The following is a 24,137-nucleotide window of genomic DNA, read 5'->3' on the forward strand; positions in this document are numbered from 1 at the left end:
CTTGTTGCTGCTGCGTTCTGATAAAAAGCAGGTATTAGTGCATTTCAACCTTACTTTGGTTGAGCCATGGCAGGAAGGATGCATGGATCAGCTCATCACTTTTATCATTGGCTGGCTTGCTGGAATACCTAATTTCGTGTGCCTTGCTGACCTGACTTGCTTGCAGAGTTTGCAGGACACCAAGTCAAAACCAACAGTGGTAGCTGGAAAAAGATGGTCAAGGCATCGACTTTTGGCTGCCGACTGCAGGGCTTGCTTGTCCATACATGATAAAGATGATAATTTTTCCAAGGTACTGTGATTTATTTCCATTTATTTTGTTTTACAGTAAGTTGGCAAGGTCAAAGAGAGGAAAAATCACTGTAGTCAAGAAATTAAGAGCAAGAAAAAAAATCAGTAGATTAATTTGTTATATTTATTATGAGCTCAATATATATACTGTTTAAGTATGTACAATGCAGTGTGTTGCTACTGAACTTTATCAGGGTAGTAAAGTAGATCTTTGTGGACTGATGAACTGAACCTATCTCTGCCTATTTGGAGTGTTTCATAAAGGGAACACTCCAAACTCTGAAATATCTTCCTCCACTGCAGGGTAGTCACTGAAGTTAACTGGACTACTTCAGATCCTTTAACCGATGGTTAATCTTGGTCAGAACGACAGATTTCTTGTTCAAACTGAGGTTAGATTATATCCACAGCTTCTTGGAGCACAACAATAACACATAACCTAGAGGTTCCTCAACTAAGATCTCAGTTAAGTTGTGGATGCTCCCTTGCTAGTTTATACTCAGCTGGTAAAAAAGAATTGAAGACACTAGCCTGCCAAACAAGAAAACAAGCAACTGGTTAGCATATAATGTTGTCCAACTGGTAGTAAATTAATGCGCCGAAAATTATTTCTGGTATAAGTGGCTGAAAACTTGGTGATGATGCATATATTTTGTAGCTCTTACAAGACGTCCTATGAGCCTATGGACTGACAATATGCAATTTTTCTGTAGTAATGTTTCAGTTTCATGCACAACCAATTACTTGACAAGGTTGATCTGTTGGAACTGAAAAAAATAATAGTATAATTGTATTTTGCGCTAAAACAATGTAGCCGCTACCTGATACTATCGTTAACTATAGAATGAAAATAAATCATAGGCAAGATCAATGACAGGCTGCTTATTCAATAATTCTCATCTCACCTCTAATGTTTAAGAGAAGAATCATCTTCTATAGGCGCCTCCGATGCTGGAGACGAAAAAGAATCATAAGCAGAGGCTCTGGCATCCATCAGCATTGATATTACTTCACGCATGCTAGGCCTATCTAGTGGCGACTCGCTGGTGCAGAACAATGCAATCTTCAGAACCAGTGAAATTTCTTCCAGAACCCTCCTTGAGTTCAGATTCAGCCTGCTGTCAAAAATTTCAGAATTTGTTGTCGAACTGTTTGTCATCCGCCTCACTAGATTGACAAGATCCCCTCCTTGCTCAAGAGGTTGAATCGGAGATTGTCCCGTCACTAGCTCCAACAAGACTACCCCGAAGCTATAAATGTCACATTTTTCAGTCACCTTCATGGTAAAAGCATACTCTGCATTACCATAAGAATCATGGAATTAGAGCTTTAGCAGTTAAAACAACTAAACAAACTATAAATTACCACTGTATGGTATAAAGACCAAGTGAAACTATTTGACTTGATGGTATAAATAATTCTGAACTTTTAACCTAACATGGTGAGTCAGTAGCATATCTAACCTGGTGCAATGTAGCCATATGAACCGGCAATAGCAGACATTGTTCTGGAGTTGGAAATATCAATCAGTTTTGCCAAGCCAAAGTCCCCTACATGAGCCTCCATCATTTCATCAAGCAATATGTTGTTCGATTTTATGTCACGGTGAATCACCTTCGGTTTGCAGTCACTGTGAAGATACCTCAGACCTTCCGCAGCCCCGAGAGCGATCCGATAACGGGTGTCCCAGTCCAGTAGACACACATCCTTGCTACCATGAAGCAACTCTCCAAGGCTACCATTTGCCATGTACTCATACAGGATAAGATTGCAGTCCTGATTGGAGCAGAAACCATACAGCTTGACAATGTTCCGGTGCCTGACATTTCCGAGTGTGGTTATCTCAGCTCGAAAGCTTCTATCGACATTGGAACCTTCTCCCTGGCACTTCAGCTTCTTCACTGCAACCCTTCTCCCATCAGGCATGATAGCCTTATAGACAGTGCCACAAGCACCCCTTCCAATTACGGCACTCTCTGAGAAGCTGTCGGTCACCTTCATAAGCTCCTGAAAGGTTATCCGTTCCTTCAGGAAGTAGTGAGGACCTGAAAACCCAGTCTTGCGCTCTTCGTTCGATACAAGATCAGGTATCTTGGATTTCAAGGACCAGCAAACGACTGCGATCAACACCAATGAGACAAACGCGATAACAATGGAGGAAATGCTGATGATCTTCTCCCTGAGAAGCCGCTTCTTCTGCACCGCTGCTTCCCTGCTTGCATAGGCTGACCCTGATAATCCTGAACATGATTTCCCTTTGATACCACAAAGGCCATTGTTTCCCAGGAAATTGCTGCTGTCCATGTGCTGGAACAGCGTGGTGCTGGGAAGCGGCCCGGCAAGATTGTTGTAAGAAAGGTTGCACTCCAGCAGACTCGAGAGCTCTCCGAATGAGGAAGGGACTTCACCTTCTAGCTCATTGTTGTTCAAGTAAAGGAACTCCAGCATGTGCAAGTTTCCTAGTTGAGTCGGGATCTCACCAGATAGCATGTTGTAACTGACATTCAGCGCAATCTGGAGCGCAGTGAGCTGGCCAAGCTCGACCGGCAATTGGCCGGACAAGCGGTTGCCTCCCATCTGCAGCTCGGTGAGCCGGGAAAGGCCTCCGAAACTGCTTGGTACGGTTCCATTCAGACTATTGTCAGATAGCTTCAGTTGCTCCAGGTTCACCAGTGTGCCAAGCTCCTGAGGAATGACTCCAGTGAGGGAGTTCTTACTCAGATCAAGCCTCTGGAGCTTTGTACACCGCGCCAGCTCCCGAGGAATCGGTCCGGTGAGCTGGTTCGACGATATATTGAAGGCGACAAGCTTGGTGAGGTTGCCAATGCCAGGAGGGATCTGCCCAACAAAGTAATTCTCCGACAAAATCAGCCTCTCTATGCTCCTGAACTTGCCGATCTCGGGTGGTATCGGTCCCGAGAACCGGTTCCGGTTCATGTCAAGCGACGACAGGTTCCGCAGCAGCGAAAGCTCGACGGGGAGGCTCCCGGTGAGCATGTTCCCCCCCAATTGGAGCTGTGTCAATGTCCTACAAGCCTTCACGCCCGGGGGGATGTTGCCGATGAGGCGGTTCGATCCGAGGCTCAAGAAGATGAGCTTCTGGAACTTGCAAAGGTGAGGTGGGATGCTCCCCGTCAGCCGATTATCCGACAAATCGAGCACCGAAAGGTTGCTGCCTGCACCAAGCATAGGAGGGATGACACCATGGATTTGGTTGTCGAACAGCTGCAGGTACTCCAAATCGGTGAGGTTCTGAAACTCCATTGGAATTGTGCCGGTGAGGTTGTTGATGGACAGATCAATCCTCCTGATGACGGTGAGCTCGCCGAGCTCCGGTGGGATGCTTCCTTGCAACCTGTTCTCGAAGAGGTAGAGCAGCCGGAGCGTCGGAATCCGGCCGAGCTCGCCGGGGATGACGCCGGTGAGCTTGTTCTCCGAGAGGTCGATCTCGACGGCGCTCTGGAGGTCGCCGAGCTCCCTTGGGATGGTGCCGTCGAGCTGGTTCCGGTAAATGTAGAGCTTGGCGAGGGATGGCAGCGCGCCGAGCTCCCTGGGGACGCCGCCGGTGAAGGCGTTGTCGTTGAGGGCGAGCATCTCGAGGCTGGGGATGTCGCCGAGCTCCGGCGGGATCTCGCCGGAGAGGGCGTTCTGCCAGAGGATCAATGTGGTGAGGTTCTTGAGGCGGGAGAGCTCGCCGGGGAGCTCGCCGGCGAGGTTGTTCTGGGCGAGGCCGAGCACGGCGAGGCTGGCGCACGCGCTGATCTCGACGGGGATCGGGCCGGAGAGGTCGTTGAGCCCTGCGCGGATGATGCGGAGGCGCTGGAGCGCCGCGATGGTGGTCGGGATCCCGCCGGTGAGGTTGTTGCTGTAGATTTCGAGCTCCTCGAGGGCGGTGAGGTTGCCGATGGCCGCCGGGATCTCGCCGGACAGGAAGTTCTCGCTGAGGAACAGCTGGCGGAGGGACGGGAGGGAGCAGAGCGACGGCGGGATGCCGCCGTGGAGGGAGTTGGTGCTGAGGTCGAGCACCTCGAGGGCGCGGCACGCGGCGAGGCCGGGCGGGAGCGCGCCGGCGAGCGCGTTCTTGGACACGTTGAGGACGGCGAGGCGCGGGAGCGCGCACACGGCGGCGGAGAGCTCGCCGTGGAGGTTGAGGCCGTGGAGCGTCACCGCGGTGACCTCCATCGCGGCGGAGCAGGCAATGCCGGGCCACCCGCACGGGTCGCCGCCGCCGCTGCCGCCCGCCGCGTCCCAGCTCGAGAGGCGCCCGTCCACGTCGTCCAGCTTGGTCTTGAACTCCATCAACGCCGCCACCGCCGCCGCCGACGACGACGCCGCGGCGGCGGCAGCGACAGCGGCAAAGAAGACCGCCGCCGCGAGCAACACCCTCGCCACGGATGCCGCCATTGCCGCAACAACCGAGCTCAACCTCGAACGAAAAACGAGCAAAACACGCGCACCGCCTCTACGCCAAGAAACAGCGCGCCATGGATGGACGCACACGCACAGAGAGCAGCAGCCAAGAAGGCGAGCGCCCCCACCCCCCCAACCCCACTAGGCCACCACCACCCAGCAAGCGGGGACAGTCTCACCCAGCCATGGGTGGTGGCACTAGTCGCCCGCGCAATCGGGATGCACAACACGATGGTGGTGGTGGTGGCGGCGACTGAAGTGAGTGGGCGCTGCAGGGGAGAGAGAGAGGTAGAAGAAGCTCAGCTCAGCTCAGCTCGGCTCTCCTTTATGGCGGAGCAAGGGTCAAACCCGCGCTGTAGCATTGACCACCACTGGCGCATTTCGCCGAGCAGGTGGCGCGCGCCGCGCGGGGGAGTGGGGGAGAGGGGTAGGTGGGCCCCACCGTCAGTGACACACACGGCGCGTGTATACGCGTAGGCGGTTTCCGTGTCCTCTATAGGGGTTACGGGTTTTCGCCGAAAGCGCCTCCGCTCGGGGTTCTTTTCGTGATCGGAGGTAGGAAAAGAAAAAAGGCAAAGCGCGAAAGGGATTAAGCTAAGCACTTTTTAGTTAGGGACTAATAAAGCATGGATCAATGTTAACAAGTAATTTAATAAGTATATAATAATAGCAACCTTTTCAGGTCAAGTATCTAATGGAAAGTTGGCATCTTGTCTTCAACTGTTCAACCGTTTCCGCGTGTTATATATATATCCTATCAGATAAAGAAAAAAAAGCTTAAAATGATGAATATATGGAGAGAAATGTTGTATATTTCTTAATTACTACTAATCTAGTATATAGGAGATATTTGGATATATCATAGTGTTAATCTATATGGATTAATAACTAGTTGAACACAAACAACCCCTAGCCTTCAGCTTAAGCATGCACAAAATTTTGAATTATAAAATTTAATTTTAGAGTGAAATTTGGACTTGTTTTATCGTAATTTGTTTTCCAGCTTTGATTTTTAAATTGATAAGGGTGTATGGATATAAAAGTTTTACTATTATTTTCAGTTGTTTCGTTTATTAATTTTTCGTAGCTTAAGTACTGTAATTATTATCAGCCGCAGAGAAAAAAACAGGATTAATACTGATGCACTAGTGGGTCGATCAGAAATTGATCGTTGATCGACATGAAGCCATGATTCAAGGGGAAAAAAAATATATTAGTTAGTGCCACTACTGGTCAAATAACTCTGGCAAATAAGGCCATTACCTGTCATTTCAAGCCCACATATACTAGCTCTCGCTTAGGTTTAATGTCGTGTCGTCTTGATTAACCTCCATCTCACTAGGCTACTAGCAACACAAAGAGCCAGCCAAATTTCACATCACATCAAACCCAGTCCAAATCACAACATGTACTACTAATAGCAGAGTGGTGTTAAGGGCGAACAATTATCCAATTATTCAGAGTGTGATCTGTAGCATCAGGCAATAATTAAACAAGAGAGAAAAATTCAGAATCTTGTGACCATCTCTCTCTCTCACACACACAATACTGAAATGAAGTATATTCGCCCGTACAGCTTGGAAATTGGTCCCCTTTTTGGCTCTATATATTTCTGTGCTCCTGCAAATTAAGCAAGCAATTTATACTTTAATTTAATTGTTGGATGGCAACAATGGAGTACACAACCAACCGTCTAAATTCACATGCCTCTGTCAAGAGATGGATCACTTGTATGGTTGGTCACCTGATCTCACATGGTTCCTGTACCCAACTTGCCTCTCGATAATATTATTATTTTCCTTCAGGTTAATTACAAGCAGTAGTATAACAATTGTACTCTGCAATCTATGAAGAGTTCAGCTTCTTGCAACAGCCCAGCCTTTCAATATAAATATGGATGCTAGTACGCAGTGCAATATGAAAATTAAACATTGGTAATTTAATTGACTGGCTTTGCTGAGAGTAAAAGCATGCAACTTTGTGCTGACATCACGGTTAGGCCAAGATTTCTTGGATCACATGCAGAGATAATTCAACAGTTGAAATAGCTAGAGATAATTAGATCAAACATGAGACTGAATTAAATTAATACAGGCAGGCCGGCAGTTCGTCAATGTATACTAGTACTCCAGTTCCAGTATATATATAAGAGAGACTATCAACTAGGAGTACATATATATGCATATGCATGCATGATCAACTTTGATCAATGTATCTTGTTTGCTTAATTAATGAGGGTCAATCTATTGTTGACATGAAATAACCAATTGAAAAGATGGGACAGAGAAGCAGTAGTCCTTCTGTTTGGCAAAGATACCTTGTCTGTTCTGACACAGAAAGTTAGGCCCTCAGCAACAAAGGTGAGCTAAAGCGTGCATATTCTATTGTGTTTGATACTTCTACATGAAACCTAAATAAAGCTTATCAGCATGCAGCAGCGTCTACACACTGATGTTCCCTTCAAGTACAGACGAAAAGATTGATCATATCAGATCAAAATTAGGCCAGCATGCATGCTTGGCGGCTGTGCCTAACAATGGCAATGGATCAATCAACAGTGTGTGTGTGTGTGTGTGCAACTTAATTAATTGTTTGGTGCAATTATACACACACACACACAGAGAGAGAGAGAGAGAGAGAGAGAGAGATGATATATAGACATGTATGTATGCATGATCAAGTGACTGTGTTGCCACTGAATGATAATCACTGATGCACCAATGAAACAAACAGGGAGAATTATGGGTGGAAATGCAGGGAAACCTCATCTTCTGCCTGTTCAAGTGTTGAGTGTTGCCATTGACCCCTCTCATATTGGGGTTATATGTCCACTCAGAAGGCCAGTGCCTGGCACTCATCCATCCTCCTCAATTGCCTCGAATTATTAAGTCCACTGCCACTGAATTGCACCTGAAATGATGTGTACATAGATTTTAGTTCGTGCCTTATTAACTTTCTCCAATCCAGGTTCATCTCCATTTTGATCATTGGAGAGTTGACAGTATGGTTAAGATATCTATGTTAGATGGGAAGTGGATTCCCACAACTTTGTGTATGTCAGACCCCACATACACATTTTCTTTTTGAGAAAGAAAACATCGCAATCCATTTCCATGTATTTCAATGCTTTAAAAATCTGCTTTCAACAAAATGTGTGTTCAATATTGTGTGGAATCAATGTTATGACAAGCTAGGTTTTGTATGTGCGCTTAAGTTCTAAATTTCTACACATAATTTCTTTTGTTAGAGAACACAATATGGTGTAGTTTGTGAGATAACACTATTCTTCCATTTGCTAGCTAGTACGATATCAATATTAAATAAATTGAGATGATGCTGGGACTATACCGCCTTTGATATAAGGGGAAAATATAATGCTGAAGTACTATGAGTATATATACTTTTTTTGTAGTAACCCTAACAAACATTATTGATACATATATATGCTTGAGGATCACCAGAGCGCATGGTGGCATATCACCATCTTCACTATATATGCTGAAATTTGTGCAGTAAAAGAAAGGCTATATGTACATCTTGCTACATAGATCTAGTCAACATCAAAGAATACGACATTTCAGACCAAGATTAGGCTTTGGAGCTCAAAATTGACAGGGAAAAGATATATAGCCACAGGTCCAATGATATGGATCCCTTTGAGAGTAACCACATAACCATGTGTGTTCATATTGGGTCTGTATGGAATGAATAATCACTGTCCTCACAATGAAAATAAACTTTTGCATGTCGACTAATTCGATCATTAACCCGATCACATATATGCTTGGTTCTTTCATACGACATGACAATGTTAAATTATTACTTACATAAGTGTGGCTTAGCATATCTCTTAGCTAGGTTTATTTGATATGCATGCTACTTCATCATCCAATCAGTAATATTGTCACGCCCGGAATTTCTATCCAAAATTCCAAACGCTTACATGTATGTGAACCCTCGTCCAGAAATCAGCCGAGGCACACAATAACAAATTGATAATAGAGTACAATTATTACTCTAATTAATAAGCGAATAAAATGTCATTACAGAGGTAGATAGTTCCTCTCAATCAATAAAGATCTAAGCAGCGGAAAAATAAGATAAATGGCGCAGACGGCTCCACTCCACAAGCAGCTTGACCAAGGCTACACCTAATCCTCCACACCTTCAGCATCATTGTAGAACTCTTCCTCTGATGAATGATTGCAAGGTGAGTATATGACATACTCAGCAAGCCACGCAGCAAATATGCAAGTGCACAAGGATACCAAAGGATGGCATAGTAGGGTTTCATTTGCAAAAACAGCCTTTAATAAACATTTCAGAATTTAATAAAACAGTTAAGTAAAAATTAATCAATATTAAACCAACGCTATACAACATACCCTATTGCATAGGCCCAACCATTCTGAACAACCATCCCGGCTGCACAGTTCTATCTCCAAACCAGGAATATACCATTCCAAACCAGGAGCTAATCAAATTATCACCAGTTATAGCATCATTTACTATGATGAGAGGTGTGAGACTAATCACGAAAGACATTGTTCGACCCGCCCATAACCGCGGGCACGGCTATTCGAATAGTTTTACTCTGATCAGAGGTGTACCACTGTACCCACAAGACACAACCCCACATCATGTCACCATGTGCCTCAATACCACCACGGTACCTCGGAAAGGAGTTGTGACAGTACCCCTTGCATAACACAATCCACCGCAGCGCACCATTCCTGGATCATAATCACCCCCTTATAAACAAGGCATGGACTCCCCAGCGACCCCCGTGGGCTTATCTCCGCCACTTCTCAGTCTGGTGCCCCGCAATGAACCATGCTATACAAAAGGTAAAGCCGTTGCCCACGCTGGCTTGTGGTTGGCACGGTTAATGTTTCACAACCGAAACTCGTGAACCGGTCCTTAATTGTCATGAGCACGACCATCAAAACCATGTGCTCACAACCCACCATTATCAAGTTTTAGTTGACAAGTAATTAATTAACAAATCACGATTGTCCATCGTGAACTATCATTAAGCCATTATTAAATAATAGTGAATAATAAGTTATCCCAATAGTGAGCTAATGTTTCTAAGCAGGGCTAAGCAATTATATCTAATATCTAGTTGAACCAATATATAAAGCTCAACTAGTCAAATTATAATAACCCAAGGTATCAAGGAATAAAGTAATCAAGAACAAAAGGGCTATAACAAACAATAGGTTAATTCCACCCAATGACATTCGAAAATAAATGCAATAGTTGAAAAGAAACAATAGCTTTAAACGGGATCAACATGCTCAAAGGGTTGTTTGGGATCTGTGTGACTTGCCTTGCTGGCCTTGGAACTCTTCAAACTCTTCTTCTGCAAAAACGGACTCTCCGGAAACGACGGAATCTAAACAGAAAGAAGCAAAATCACCAAAACAGCACATAAACAAGCATGAACAGTACATGTGGATATTTTTAACATGTAGATCTCAATTTTAAAAAAATTTAGAGACTTGAACCAACTAAATCCGAGCTAAGATGAATTAGTTATGAATTTTTGAAGATTTAATCGGATTAAAACACTTATATAGATTTTAATTGAATTATGACGCAATAATGAATTATTTTTGAAAAGGAAAAGATGATTTATTGCGTCAGCGGCTAGGGTTTCGCGGTGGACCGGGCGCACGGCGGCGGCTCACGCGAACGGACGGCCGAGATCGATCCATCCAAAACGGACGGCCGAGATCGATCGGTCCACGACCGGCTCACGGGAGACGGGGACGATCCTGATGACGTCGACGATGACGTCACCACCGGCGGCGGCGGCTCGGCGGCTCGGACGCGCATGCTCGCCGGCGAACGGCGGCACTTCGGCATGAACGGAGGACACCAACGGGTAGAGCGCGACGCGGCGAACTCACCGGTGACCAAAGGAGCGGCGGAAGACCAACGGACGGCGACGGCGACGAGGTTGAAGCGGCGGCGACCTTCGGGTCAACGGCGGCGATGGTGCTCTGGCGATCTTCGGCGACGGCGAAGGGGCGGACGAGGACGGCGACGCGACGGCGACCACGATGACGACCTTCCCGAGCGACGGCGACGACTGGAACGGCGGCGGCGCACGGCTGGAGCGACGGTGGCGATAGCGGCGCGAGGTCTCACGGCGCTAGGGCGCTACGGACGACGAGAGGTGAAGGCGAGGGTGGCGGCGGGTAGAGAAGAGCTCGGGGGTCCTTTTAAAGGGGCTAAGAGGCGGCGGCAAAGGCCCACAGCGACCGGCGACGAGATGGAAACTTCGGGGTTCGGAGGAAAGAGGCCGATCCGAATCGAACTCGATTCCACGAACTTCCAAAACGAATTAGCCGATGCTTCCAAAAGAGAAAAGGTAGAGGAGATCCCGAAGATCATTTCCCCTCTATCAATTCGGCCGGAGAAGAAAAGGATCGACCGAATTTTGGAAGGAGACGGCGGCGGCGCTCGGCTAGGGTTTCGGGCGGCGGTGGCCGAAGGTTGACGACGGGCCTGATAGGTGGGCCCCACCTGTCAGCGACGGGAACGCACGCGCGCGGGCGGCTGCGGACTGGGCCGGACTGGGCCGAGGAGAGAGAGAAGGGTTTTGGGCCGACTTTCGGCCCAAAGCCAAAAGAAGACTTTTTGAAACCTTTTTCAATTAAAATTATTCATGAAATGCAATTCCATTTATTAAAAATACTTCCTTAGCTCAAATAAATCCCATAAAAATCTAGGAATTATAGAATTAAGCAAAGTATTTAATGAAATTTTATCTGGCCCCATTTTATATTGGAATTTATTAATTAAAATTAGATCTTCTTTTCAAGGCTTTTAAAATCATTTCTAAAAATTCCAATTAAACAACCATTTATATATTTTGAATTTTTCAGGGTGTGACAAATATACATATGTAGCACCATTCTGAATTGGGGTTCACATATTTTACCTAAGCTCTTCCAAAAAAAACATTATTAAATAATTTAGAAGGACTTTTGGGACCTTGCTTCGTCAGGCAAGTAAGCTAGAGAGATAGAGATGTTGAAAAATTGACAAGGTTGAAAAGGTTTTGGTTTTTGGACAGAAAGTTCAATAAGGACAGCGGTTGTTCTTTGAAGCTAACTTTTTTTATTGTTGTGGTCTAAATTAATTACTCGCTATTAATTTAAATTAATTCTTCTCCTAATATTTTCACATAAAAACCTTGCTTTTCCACCAAGCAATTAATTTCCATTCCAAGAGACATCAATTTTTGAAGTGATAGCTAGCATATAACTCAATCAAACGACCAGTTAAGATTACCAGTGGTTGTCAGTGTGATTGCAACTTTAGCAGTGATACTAACCACAGTTGGATCAAACAATAGTATGGTCCAATCGTACAAAAATACTGTTTAACAAAGTACTGTAATGGAGAAATAATGTATTCCTCTCTGGTCATAAATATTTGATATTTAGGACAAGGTTCCATCAAATTAAATACGTGAAAATTTAACTGTTGATATTTTCTCAAATATTTAGTCTATAAACAAATAAACTAAAAGGAATGCTTAATTAGATTTGTCTAAAAAAAATACTATCGTAATATTATAAACTTATCCAATATAAAATTAATGGCCAAAGTTTTAAAATTTTCGACTAAATCTTGTCATGAACATCAAATATTTGTGAGCAGACAGAGTAGCTACCTACTATTCGGTACAATACTACTGTTTCGCAAATCTTTGGCCATAAGTTGATGTTTGCCAAAACTTCACCCTCGATGCACAGCTTTTCCTTTTCTTGTGTGCGATGGGAGGCTAAGGATCAAAGATGGTGGGCACATGAATATTGGAGGGTCCCATGAAACAGGGAAGAAAGGAAAGGGTGCAAGTAAGAGGTGGAGGTTCATGTGTGCCGATCCATCTACCACTCTAGCTAGAGCTGCTAGTGCCCTTGTTGCCTTGGCCTTTCTCTCCTTCTATCACTTGGTCACATGGACTGTAGTGTCACATGCATTGACACAATGTGCAAAGCTATAGAGAGAGAGAGAGAGAGAGAGAGAGAGAGAGAGCAGTGCAACAACAACAAGCATTGCAATTGGCGCATGCGGCACTTTAGCACAAACAAACCCTAGCCCCATCAACAAAGGGCCAAGGTCTCCAAGCATCATCATGTCATGGCAATGCAATTTTGCACTCACTCACAATTATATTCTCTCTCTCTATCTTCTCTCTCCTTTTGCTGTTTGTGCGTGATGGTACAGGGAAAGAAGGGACAAGAGAGATAAGAGAAAGAAAGAGAGAGCTAGGCACACAATTCAACATATCTTCCTGATCACTGGATCGATCATGTACATACATTATCAAGAAAATCTGTGTGTGTGTGTGTGTGTGTGTTTTGTTTTGTGCTGTATAGGTCGATTTGTGTTGTGTTGTGTAGCGCTTTATTTCTGTTGGCATCTTGGCATGATTGATCATCGCATGTATGAATATATGGTCGGTTGGCTCCATGCAATGCTAGCTGCTGCTAAACCTTTTTTGTTCTCTTTGTTCGATCGGTAGCTTTCATAGATCTATCTCTACATCCATCGATCTCAATTATATTCTTCCAGGCACAGGCCTTCCGCCACTACAATTTGTTTCAGCAACTGTGATATCGATCAGTGTATGCGTGCTCAAGTAAGAGCTAACACTACTTCCGTTCTAAAATATAGCAGCTTTTGGCTACGAATATGAATATATATTATTTTGGAACGAAGGTAATAGCTAGTTTATTTGGTACACACGTTTTGTAGCGGTTGATATTTGTACAGCTTCAATTAAGGGCTAGAAAAAACCTCAAATTGGTTATACATGAGTGAACAATTTACCATCATCAATTATCTTATTTGTCGAGGCAAACTAACCCTCGTTTAGATGAACACCTACCAATTTAGAATTTTTCATTTTCGAGCCTTACTGGCTTAAATTAAACTTTGCACAAAAAATAATCCTTTTGGCTTTCTTGGATCAATTTCATGGACAAGCCGTGCCCATCATTTAGAGGAACTTTAGCGATCGACCAGAAAACTAGACAAGCTAGCTAGAGAGAGAAAACCGGGTTTTGGGGGTCTTCTATAGCTTGTCAAATGTCAATCACAAAGACTTTAATTGCTGGAACCTCTAGCTATTTCATGCATGCATGTATTCCATATATCAGGTCAATAACAATTTAACAATACGTGATGTGGCTTGACGCGTGGTACATTAATTACAATAGTCATATATCACACATTGTTAATTAGAAGGATTTTATAAATATATAAGATCAATGACCGGATGGTTCAGATATTGACTCCAACAACTCGTACCTTAGAATTTGACTTATTCTCGCTCTTGTTTTTGGTTGACTAATGTTTATCTGTGCGTTGCAATGAAATATATATTAAAGACTACTACTCCGTCCCAATAAAATTAAACCCTAGGTTTAAATCTGGACACACTTGGGTTTGATTTTTTTTAGAACGAAGGGGTACAAAATAATAGTTGTATATTGTTTAGTTTTCTCTATCTAGTTTTATATATGTCAGTAAATTTTGAGAGGGCAGAGGTTGTAGGGTGGGAGAGGTGGGGGCGGTTTGGTTTTTAACAAAGATTTTTCGCCCTGCACACTGCGCCCGGTCACACATAGCATCGGTCAGTTTTGGTGTTAGTCTGTCTTTGGATGTATGCTCATGAGTTGTTAATTACTCCCTCTGTACCTAAATGTTTGACGCCTTAACTTTTTAAAACATGTTTGACCGTTCGTCTTATTCAAAAACTTTTGTGAAATATGTAAAACTATATGTACACATAAAAGTATATTTAACAATGAAACAAATAATAGGAAAAGAATTAATAATTACTTAATTTTTTTTGAATAAAATGAACGGTCAAACATGTTTAAAAAAGTCAACGGCGTTAAACATTCAGGGACGGAGAGAGTAATTAGTATGTGTTGGATTGTTTTTTTTCTTTTCCCTTTCAAGTTGTAATTTAATTTGTAGATCAAACCGTCTAGTGTGTCTTATCAAACACTACAAGAATCCACAATTTTTTTGATATGGCCAAGTGATTTCTTTGGCGGCCAAAAAAACAGCTGCCAATTCGTTCAAAAAATTTCCAGCTCCAAGAACATTTCCTCGAATATATTTCAACACCTAAATGAGATTCAACGAGGCGAAGCGTTATTTATGCGCACGTAAGCAGTGATCACATTGCATCCATGCATGCACATCACTGAGACTGTTTTTCTTCAGAATTAAATCGATCGACTAGTCCAACCTTGACTCGCCATATATAATACCAATAGACCTCACTCCCATTCTAACTATATATCCAAAGTTTTTTATTATTAACAGCAGATAGCTAGCGATTAAATTACTAATTAATCACCAAACAATCGAGCTAATTACTAGAGAACAGCATTCAGGAGAGGAGCCGGCCATGGCGAGTGAGGAGGAGCCAGGAGGGGGTGACGTGGTGCGCGTAGGGGTGGTAATGGGCTCAACTTTTTGGCCTACAAAATGTGAGGGTTGAGCTGAAATTTAGTATTTTTTTTGGCTAAAAATATTTAAGGCTGAGATGGGTTGTGAAACATGGGTCCTGACCAATTACCATCCCTAGGTGTGCGTGGACTTCTGGTGCAACAAGTTCGGGATGCAGGTTTGTGATCGTGATGAGGCCTGCGGGTTGGTTTTGGGTTTGTCAAGGGGATCTCCGGATCCGTGAGAGGAGTGAGCTGGTGCGGCGGATGACGAATAGCCGCTGCACCAGGGTACGTAGGTGTGTTACCCCTCACAGGATGTCCTAAAATACCTTACCAACTTGTAATATAGAATCATCTTTAAAAAGATTTATGTCAGAGCTGAAATATGCTAAACATAAATACTCCTTGTCGGTGATATGGGCCCGGGGGTATCATGTTTAGAGGGAGGCAGCTGCCCCCAAACCCACGTGGCGTCCCCTAAGGGGGGCGGCGCCCGGGTGGAGCGGCGGCTGCCCCCTCCCAGCTTGGGTACCGAGTTTGGAGGGAGGAGGCTGCTCCAGGCGCCACGTGGCCCTCCCCCGAGGGGGGATCAGTCCCAAGTAGGGCGGCGGTCGCCCCCTCCTCGCTTGGGGGTCGGGCTCCCCCAACCCCCTCCGCGGGTCACCACGTACGGTGGGTTAGGTGGCCGCCTCCAAACGCCTACCTACCCACATTTATAGCGACCTGAGCCGGGCTGCTGCCCCCTCCCCCCCTCGGTCGCATTTAATGCGACGTGGCAGGGCGTGCAGCATGTGCCTGTGACCGATCTGCGACCGGGCGATGAATGGATGGGACGGCGGCAGGCGCACCTACGCCCCGAGCTCGTGTCAGGCGGCATGGGGGCAGGTATGCTCTGTCCCATCATGGATGATGAGGAACCCTACGTCCCCTGTCCAGTCAAACAGTAGGCTTGACTGAATCGGACATGACCGGTTCCACCGTCTCGATACGTGCATGCCCTCGAATGACAGGGGGTGTCCCCCGTATCCGCTGGAGAGGTCTGATGGGACCTGCACGGTAGCTGGCGTGCGGATCGCTTCTAGGCCAAGGCACAAGACGTGTATTAAATATAGACAAATTGGCTCCCTCTTGAGGGGGGCTCTGACGGCATATGTGGTATCCCCGTCGATTATAAAAGGAGGACCATGCCTAGCAGGAAAGGGGATTGAACTCTGGATCCCTGAGCCAAAGCTTGTCTAACCCTAGCTTGTATACCAGAGATTCTGAGACTTTGTAAGCTTAGAAGAATCATCATAGCACAGGAGGAGGGTATTACGGTTCTCAGCGGCCTAAACCTGTATAAACCCCTTTTGTCTCATCGTCTTGGAGGGGCCTGACCCCCTAAATATCACATAGCTTCGTTCACCAAGCCCTCAAATCTCACCCACTGCCCCGGCCGAACCAAAAAAGGGGGGCCTCACGGTTCTCTGGTGGAGGAGTTAACCCTCCGACACCCCTGAAGCCACCGGCATAACACCTGGCATGGATACCCTCTTGAGTGAAAAAGATACCACGAGCATGATCTTTTTCAATAAAATCATCACACAATAAATCAATAAAACCTAAAGTCATTTCGTGTTCCCCTTCGAACTTAGTAGTCTACTGTACCAGCATGGATATAATCTCCACAGACATATGCAATGCTTTAAATAATTCACGCAAATGCATACCATGATTTTTCTATCTATCAATAACTACATGCGTTGCTCGGTAGGCCGTTATCACGGCAATCATGCCCACCATTCGATTCCAATCCTGATCCACCACGGTCATCCGATATGTGGCTCCTTGAACACATCGTCGAGTATGTCAACGGGATTGGGGTCAGATGGATGGTGTCCGGCTACTCCCTGCTGACCCGCTTGAGAGGGCTAATGCTAGGTCCTGGGCCCACTTTATTGACCAAAAGGTAATAAAATAAGTACCTTGAGTATTTTGCCCCTTGATTCTTAACACGATAAGAAAAAGTTCAAGAAACCGCATGTGTGATGACTACTTTGTGTTAACTTTGAGCTATATGCATGCGAGATGATGTTATAGGTGTGTGTGTTTGTTTGTTTATATATATAAATAGGTGTGTGTGTTTGTTGCGTGTGTTTGTTTGTTTATATATAATATTATATATATATATAAACAAACAAACACACACACCTATAACATCATCTCGCATGCATATAGCTCAAAGTTAACACAAAGTAGTCATCACACATGCGGTTTCTTGAACTTTTTCTTATCGTATTAAGAATCAAGGGGCAAAATACTCAAGGTACTTATTTTATTACCTTTTGGTCAATAAAGTGGGCCCAGGACCTAGCATTAGCCCTCTCAAGCGGGTCAGCAGGGAGTAGCCGGACACCATCCATCTGACCCCAATCCCGTTGACATACTCGACGATGTGTGTATATATATATGTATGTATATGTATGTATATGTATGTATGTATGTATGTATGTATGTATATGTATGTATGTATGTATGTATGTATATATGTATGTATGTATGTATATATATATATATATATATATATATATATATATATATATATATATATATATATATATATATATATATATATATATATATATATCTCGCTCAGGCGAGATTCTTTAACAATAAAGATAACGAGAAGAAGACGGTGATAAAGTGAGTTTAGTTTCCTCGACATTGTTCTCCACCGATCTCAATCATATTTTATGTGAAACACACATAGTCTCTTCCAGCTAGCTCCATAAGGTGGTGGGCTAGACGATCTGGGTTCGAAGCCTCACCAATTCTAATTATTTGATATTAGATCATTCCCTAATATTCGTGTCTTTTTTCAATCATAGAATTTTTATGGATACGAGCAATATGCGTGGTGCGATGGATATAAAAACGTACGGAATGCCCCAAGCTGATGACTAGTTGGGGGAGAGAGGGAGGACATGTACAATTACAACATCCATAATATAAGGAGTTTTATGGCATTGACCATTGAGTGACTATAAGATCATTTAACCAGTGTGCATGTACGACTATGCATGTCTACCCGGTTGTGTGTGTGTACGGTTTCTTAAAGTGGTAGCGACTCTTTTTTTTTCTGGGCCGAAGTAAGGCCCAATGTTGTCCGGCTCGGTCCCTCCCAAGTTGGGCCCACTCTATCGTCCCAGTATGGGCCTTGCATTGAGAGACGGCCCACTTGAATATCCTGTGCCACGCGCGTCCCTGGCGAAGAATTTTTTTTATTTTTAATTTTTTTTATTAAAAGTTTTACAAAAATAATTTTTCATTTTGAAAATTGACAGAAGTGGTCGCCTACCGCCCTATGGGAGGGCGATTTTTAAAAATCGCCATCCCAGAGGGCGGCGAAAGTGACGTGGCAGACGGCCGTTCGCTCTCGGGCGACGGCCGTCAACGAAATTTGCAGGCGGCCCCCTTGCCGCCCTCCGCTAGGGCGATTTTGTACTGTGCGGGGGGCCGCCTGCAAATGGGCGGCGGGGGGCCTGGAATTTTGCAGGCGGCCCCCTTGCCGCCCTGGGGGAGGGCGATTTTGTACTGTGCTTTATATTTTTTTATAAATATCAATAGTTATTAAATCTTTTTATATTAAAAACTATACAAGATTAAAATCTCCAAGACTGGTAAAATACAATTTTATTATTTTTTAGGGCCTATTTGGAATGTTACCGTACAAATATTTTGTTAGTGCCAAAATATAAGCAAGTTTTGGCACTACCAAATATTTGGTAAGGTAAAATTGCATTTGATCATATTTGGTTTGCTGCCAAAATGTAAAATTGTAGTGAAGAATGTTCTACATAATCTCAAATCTAGATTACGTATTACCAATGAATAGGCTTCAATCGAAATCAAACACAAGTACTATTCAAATTACCAAAATATTGGTAGGGCATGTTTTTGGTAGCAATCCAAATAGGCCCTTAGTCTTACGCATACAAAAAATCACCACCATAATTAAACATTGTAATGATAAGATAGATAAGAAGTGCCATCGATACACGGTACAAATTTGTCGATCCCGACGAATCAAGCATGCGGTAACCTATCGGCCCCTTCTAGGTCGGTCAGAATGCATTGCATTCTCGTGGTCCTTCAATCGTTGATACTCTACTTGTTTCTGACTCTGTTATCTTCTGGCCATGATATGATGGAGTGACATTGTCGATCCATCGAGTAAATCCACACATCCTTGGATTGCCCTGTAAAAATAGTAATGTTATTCAGTTTGGGTAGTAATTTTGTGCAAATCATAGCGGATTTTGTAAATGGTTAGACATACAACGAAATCGTTGTCTACATTGGGGCAGACAAAATATCTCCTTCCAAATGTTTGTTCAGCAAAGGATGTAGCCACCTGCCAGCGATATCTGCACCCACACTTTGGACGCTCGGACCATTTAGGTAACCCTAATGGATTGTTCCTCCAGTCTAAGCTTGCAATTTCCACCCGACGTTCGTACTCCATCCAAGCATGAATGAACTGTATGGTCGGTTCAGGTTGCGTTATCGGCCCGCCACTTAAAGTAACTCTGACTGTGTCAATCCATTGTACGAATTGACATTTCCTTACATCCTCCTATGTACATCTATTTTGGGATAGTTAAGTTAATGATAGTACTGAGGAGTGATGAAAAGAATAGTTGTAATTACCACGAAATCATCGTTGACAATGTTTGGACACACGAAACACCTTTGTCCTCGAGTTCGGTGCCTTACGGACCTTATGACCTGACAACGGTCACCACAACGACACTCCGGACGCTCACGCCACGTGGGGAGTCCTAGGGGATTTACGTGCCATTCTAAAGCCTCAGCAGCAATTCGACGTTCATGCTCATCCTTCCGCCTTAGGTAGTCCGATCTTGTTTCACTACGTGGGTAAGCACGTGTTCCGTCGTTTTGTGGGTTCTCCATGGCTACCCACTCGATGAAGTTGCACATTGGACGATATGTCTGCGTAAGATGTTACAATTGTGTACGAAGAAGTTAGATTTTTTTATCCATTTGAACTTCGAATAGATGAAGCATACCTGATCAAAGTTCGCGCATTGGAAGAATCTCCTTCCCCGAGTTTGTATCATGAGGGAAGACTTGTGTTGTGTGCTAGTGGGAAAGAAGATATGAAGAGGTTGCCTTCAGATTGTCAATTATATAGCGTCGTTTTCACTGCAATATATGTGAACTCAATGAGATACATTATTCATTAGATGTGACAAGACGATCACGCGTGGGCGTGATTCACTTTATGTCAAGAGGCAGCGCCGAAAGTTGATAGTGACAACTCGAGCTGCCGCTTTTCATGTGTGCTGTTGTGGACTGTGCGCGCTACTGGATCTGACACTACCGTGAAGCGCCGAAAGTGTGTTGTCGTGAGCATAAGTTGTTCTAGCACCATATGAATGAAAAGAACTATGTAGACGAGACAAACACAAGTAGTACTGCAGTAGTAATAGCAAAAGTAGTACTGCTTTACAAGTTTGTAAGCCAAAAGAAACGGTCACATAAGGACTGAAGAGGTAGAACACTACTGACGAGGCCTCTTGCCCCTGTCCCTCCTACCCTGCGCCCTAATGTGCCCCTGGGAGTACGTGAGTCGGTCCGGGGGTATGGCACGGCCAACCCGTCCTGCCTGTACAGGTGTGACCTCTGGCTGCTCCTGAGTGTGCGCCTCTGGAGCTCCTCCAAGCTGAGAGGAGCCTAGTACGTCGTGCTGGTGTGCACCGTGCAAGTCGTCGTCGTAGAACTGGCTAGTAGATCCAGTCCTACCGGCGTGAGACGAAGAGGCCCCAGTACCGAAGATCCCGGCTGCAAATCCTGCTGGACAAGGACCATCAGTTTCATACAGGTATTTAATAGTATTAATAAAAAGTAAAGTACCGTGTGGGCGAGGGATCGACGCTCCGTGAGAGGAAGAGCTGGCGAACGCGCCCGAAGAGGTGGCGAACGCCCCTGCGGAGCTCGCGGAAGCGCCGGTCGTGCCTGCGAACGCGCTCGAAGGCAGACGAGGTCCTGCGATGAGGAAACGTGCAGTTAAAACATGGTGACATTCGTGCAAAAGCTGAAACAAAAATGAACTAATCTCTGGGCTGAACTGTACCGTGCGAAACCGGTGCTGTAGGTCGCACTGCTCCGAAGGTAGGGGCGCTCGAAGGCAAACGAGGTCCTGCGAGGATGGAACATCAAGTTACGACGGGGTGATGTTTTCGTACAAAAACAGAAACAAAACTTAAGAAACCTCTGGGCTGAGCAGTACCGTGTGAAACAGGTGCCGTAGGTCGAGGTCCTGCTCCGATGGTAGGCGCGCGAGGCCGTGGTTGTACCGGACCAGCTGGAGGTACGACGTCCACGGCGCTGCGACAGGAGAAGACGCGCATGACCGCACGCATCTTCTCCTGCATCCGGTCGAAGGTCACCCTCTGCTCAACGTCAGTCAAGTGCAAACCTCTGTTCAACCTCACTTGGACTGCGGTTATATCGGCACTGATATCCCGTGCGGCATCAGCCTATGCAAGATGGAAATAAAAAATTCAGTAATTGTCCTATATTATGCAAGATAAATGAAATAATTGTAAGAATTAATACAAATTCGACGTACCCCCACGAAGTAGTCTCGGTCACGGTGCGTGGGATACGCGTCCGTGACAGCGGCAACGTGCGGCTCTGGGGCGTCTGGAGTGAAGGTCACACGCGCACGAGTGCGAGGAAGGTACCAGCGAAGGTAGTCACGGTAGTTCTCCTCCGTGTGTGGGAAGAGCTCGTTGATCACCTCCTCTGTAGCTAACACCCAGTCGTCAACGTACTGCTGTACACGTGGAGCCCAAAGTGCGCCTGCTAGCTGTCCCCGTCGAGTCAACCTGTGAAGAGAGGTAAATTATATGGCTCGATGAAGTAATTATCATAAAAATTTAGAAATGAACAATCCGAACTCACGAGTGGTCGGCAGGGAGGACGGTCGGCTGCACGTTGCCCGGAAACACATGCCTAAGTCCGAACTGTCTCATCACACGCTGCGGGCAGTGAGGCTCAACGAAAATGTCGAACACCATCGGCAGGATGGTGAGCCAGTAAGCCTGGTCGCGTGTGCACAAGGACAAAAGTCCTAGCGGTGCTCTCGCAGCGATGGCCTCTTCTGTGTACGGCTCCCAGATGACGTCGCTCGGCTGGAGACGGTCAAACTCGAACACGAAGTCCGGGTAACCTCGTCTCACCTGGACGTGAGCGTAACGACGCTGCAATAAACATGATCGGAATTAGACATGTTATGTGAAGAAAAAAAAGAAGATGACTGATAAACTTATAACGCAGCGAAGTTGCACTAACCCCACGTCGACACCAGTAAGTCCCCATCGTGGGACCGTCCTCTGGCCACTGCGCGCTGCGACCAACCCCATAGGGTGCGCTGTCCACCACTGGTCGACCTATGGCAAACCTCTCGGCTGCCCAAAGCTGAAGCAACATAGGGCAGCCAGCGATGATCGCTCCCGCGTCAGTCTTCGTGCACGCCTCACAGAGGGCACGGTACGTGGCTGCTAGCACGGCAGAACCCCAGCTCCACTGCGGCACGTCCTGTGGCTGAGCATCCGCGATGGACCGTGCGTAGTGGACCAGCCGGAAGTCCACAGCGTGCCCGTGGGTGCTAGTGAACATCACCCACCCGAACAACCACAACAGGTACGCCTCAAGGGAGCGTCGGACCGAGTAATCATCAGCGTCAGGGTGCAGAAGGTCCGCCTACAATTAAGAATGAAATGTTAGTACAAAACACTCTGTTGATCGCAAATAAGCATGTATGATAATAACAACTTATTTACTTACAGTGAACTGGAGCAACCAAGCCTTGCTAGGCCCGACTGTAGAGTTCGGAGGAAGGGTGTTGGCCGGTCCTAGGTGTGGAAGGCGCATCACCTGCTCGAAGCGTGCAGTGATATCCTCCTTCCACCCAAAAACACCGTCCACGGGACCAACTGGTGCTCCCGCCAGCGGTAGCCCGAGCAGGTATGACACGTTCTGCAGTGTCGGAGCCATCTCCCCACAGGGAAGGTGGAACGTGTGCGTCTCAGGTCTCCAGCGGTCTACCAGAGCGGCAAGGAGTGACCGGTCTGCATCCCACCGCTTCGCTGGGTCACGGTCGTCCGCCGCCGCCTCAACAAGCCTACAAAGTGGTAGAAGGCCTGCCGCACGCAACCTGTATAGAGCAAACTTCAAACATAAGTACAACACAAAGCAAAGTTGAGTTGAAATGTGAACATACGCGTACCAAGGAACGTGACGGGGGTCGACACGCAACCACTCGCGCGACGTGCGTGGACGGAAGGTGCCGAGCTGTGCACCCTCGACTGCTGACAGGAACGAGCGGTGGTTCCTGTCAATCCCACGGTTGAACAGCGCCGGTGTGTCGTACGCCATACCTGCATCAAATAGATTGATCAGAAACATATAAATAATTAGTTCAACATAAGTAATAAATGTTCATAAGCGAATTACTAACACATATTAAACAAGAGTACAAACAAACAAAAGTGTCACCATACGGAATATTTCTGATTACAACAATAATTGCAGTTACACGATATGAGTACTTAGTCCGAACACTCATCACGATAACATTATGATACAACACCGAATAGTTCGCAATACTACTAGTACAACAATAGTCGGAGGTACTCATTACAACAACATTCAATTGAAATTACACGATAGAAGTATTTAGTCCGAACACTCATCACATCACAACAGCATTTTATTTCCTAAATCGATAGCATTGTTACACCATGGAATCGCCTGCTGCGCGACGACGCCTTGGCCTTGCGCGCCTGCTTGTTGTTCCTTCACCAGGTGGTCGCCTACCATCACTTGCCTGTCCAGATGGACTAGCATCTACGCCGCTTGGAACTTCTGCATTCTTCG

At 45.5% G+C, this 24,137-nt stretch overlaps 1 protein-coding gene and 1 long non-coding RNA gene across 2 annotated transcripts; both read right to left on the reverse strand.

Moving 5' to 3' along the window:
• Positions 1 to 395: 395 nt before the first annotated feature.
• On the reverse strand, positions 396 to 4,989 carry LOC4342417 (leucine-rich repeat receptor-like serine/threonine-protein kinase At1g17230). Its single transcript, XM_015789558.3, has 3 exons — positions 1,755 to 4,989; positions 1,197 to 1,587; positions 396 to 822 (listed from the first exon to the last, which is right to left on the reverse strand). The coding sequence occupies exons 1-2, from the start codon at positions 4,693 to 4,695 to the stop codon at positions 1,199 to 1,201; spliced, it is 3,330 nt and encodes a 1,109-aa protein (XP_015645044.1). The 5' UTR covers positions 4,696 to 4,989; the 3' UTR covers positions 396 to 822; positions 1,197 to 1,198.
• A 16,002-nt stretch (positions 4,990 to 20,991) lies between these two features.
• Positions 20,992 to 21,368, reverse strand: LOC136357170 (uncharacterized). The gene is made up of 3 exons (XR_010742335.1): positions 21,328 to 21,368; positions 21,108 to 21,239; positions 20,992 to 21,044 (listed from the first exon to the last, which is right to left on the reverse strand). It is a non-coding gene; the product is annotated as an uncharacterized lncRNA (long non-coding RNA).
• Between the last annotated feature and the right edge of the window lie 2,769 nt (positions 21,369 to 24,137).

Source organism: Oryza sativa, chromosome 7 (genome assembly GCF_034140825.1).
Source record: "Oryza sativa Japonica Group chromosome 7, ASM3414082v1".
Taxonomy (NCBI): Eukaryota; Viridiplantae; Streptophyta; class Magnoliopsida; order Poales; family Poaceae; genus Oryza; species Oryza sativa.

Coding starts and splice junctions, on each gene's coding strand:
- LOC4342417 (XM_015789558.3), bottom strand. CDS start 4,695: ATGGCGGCATCCGTGGCGAGGGTGTTGCTCGCGGCGGCGGTCTTCTTT. Junction 1,588..1,754: donor ATATGGCTACATTGCACCAG/GTTAGATATGCT, acceptor ATGGTAATGCAG/AGTATGCTTTTACCATGAAG.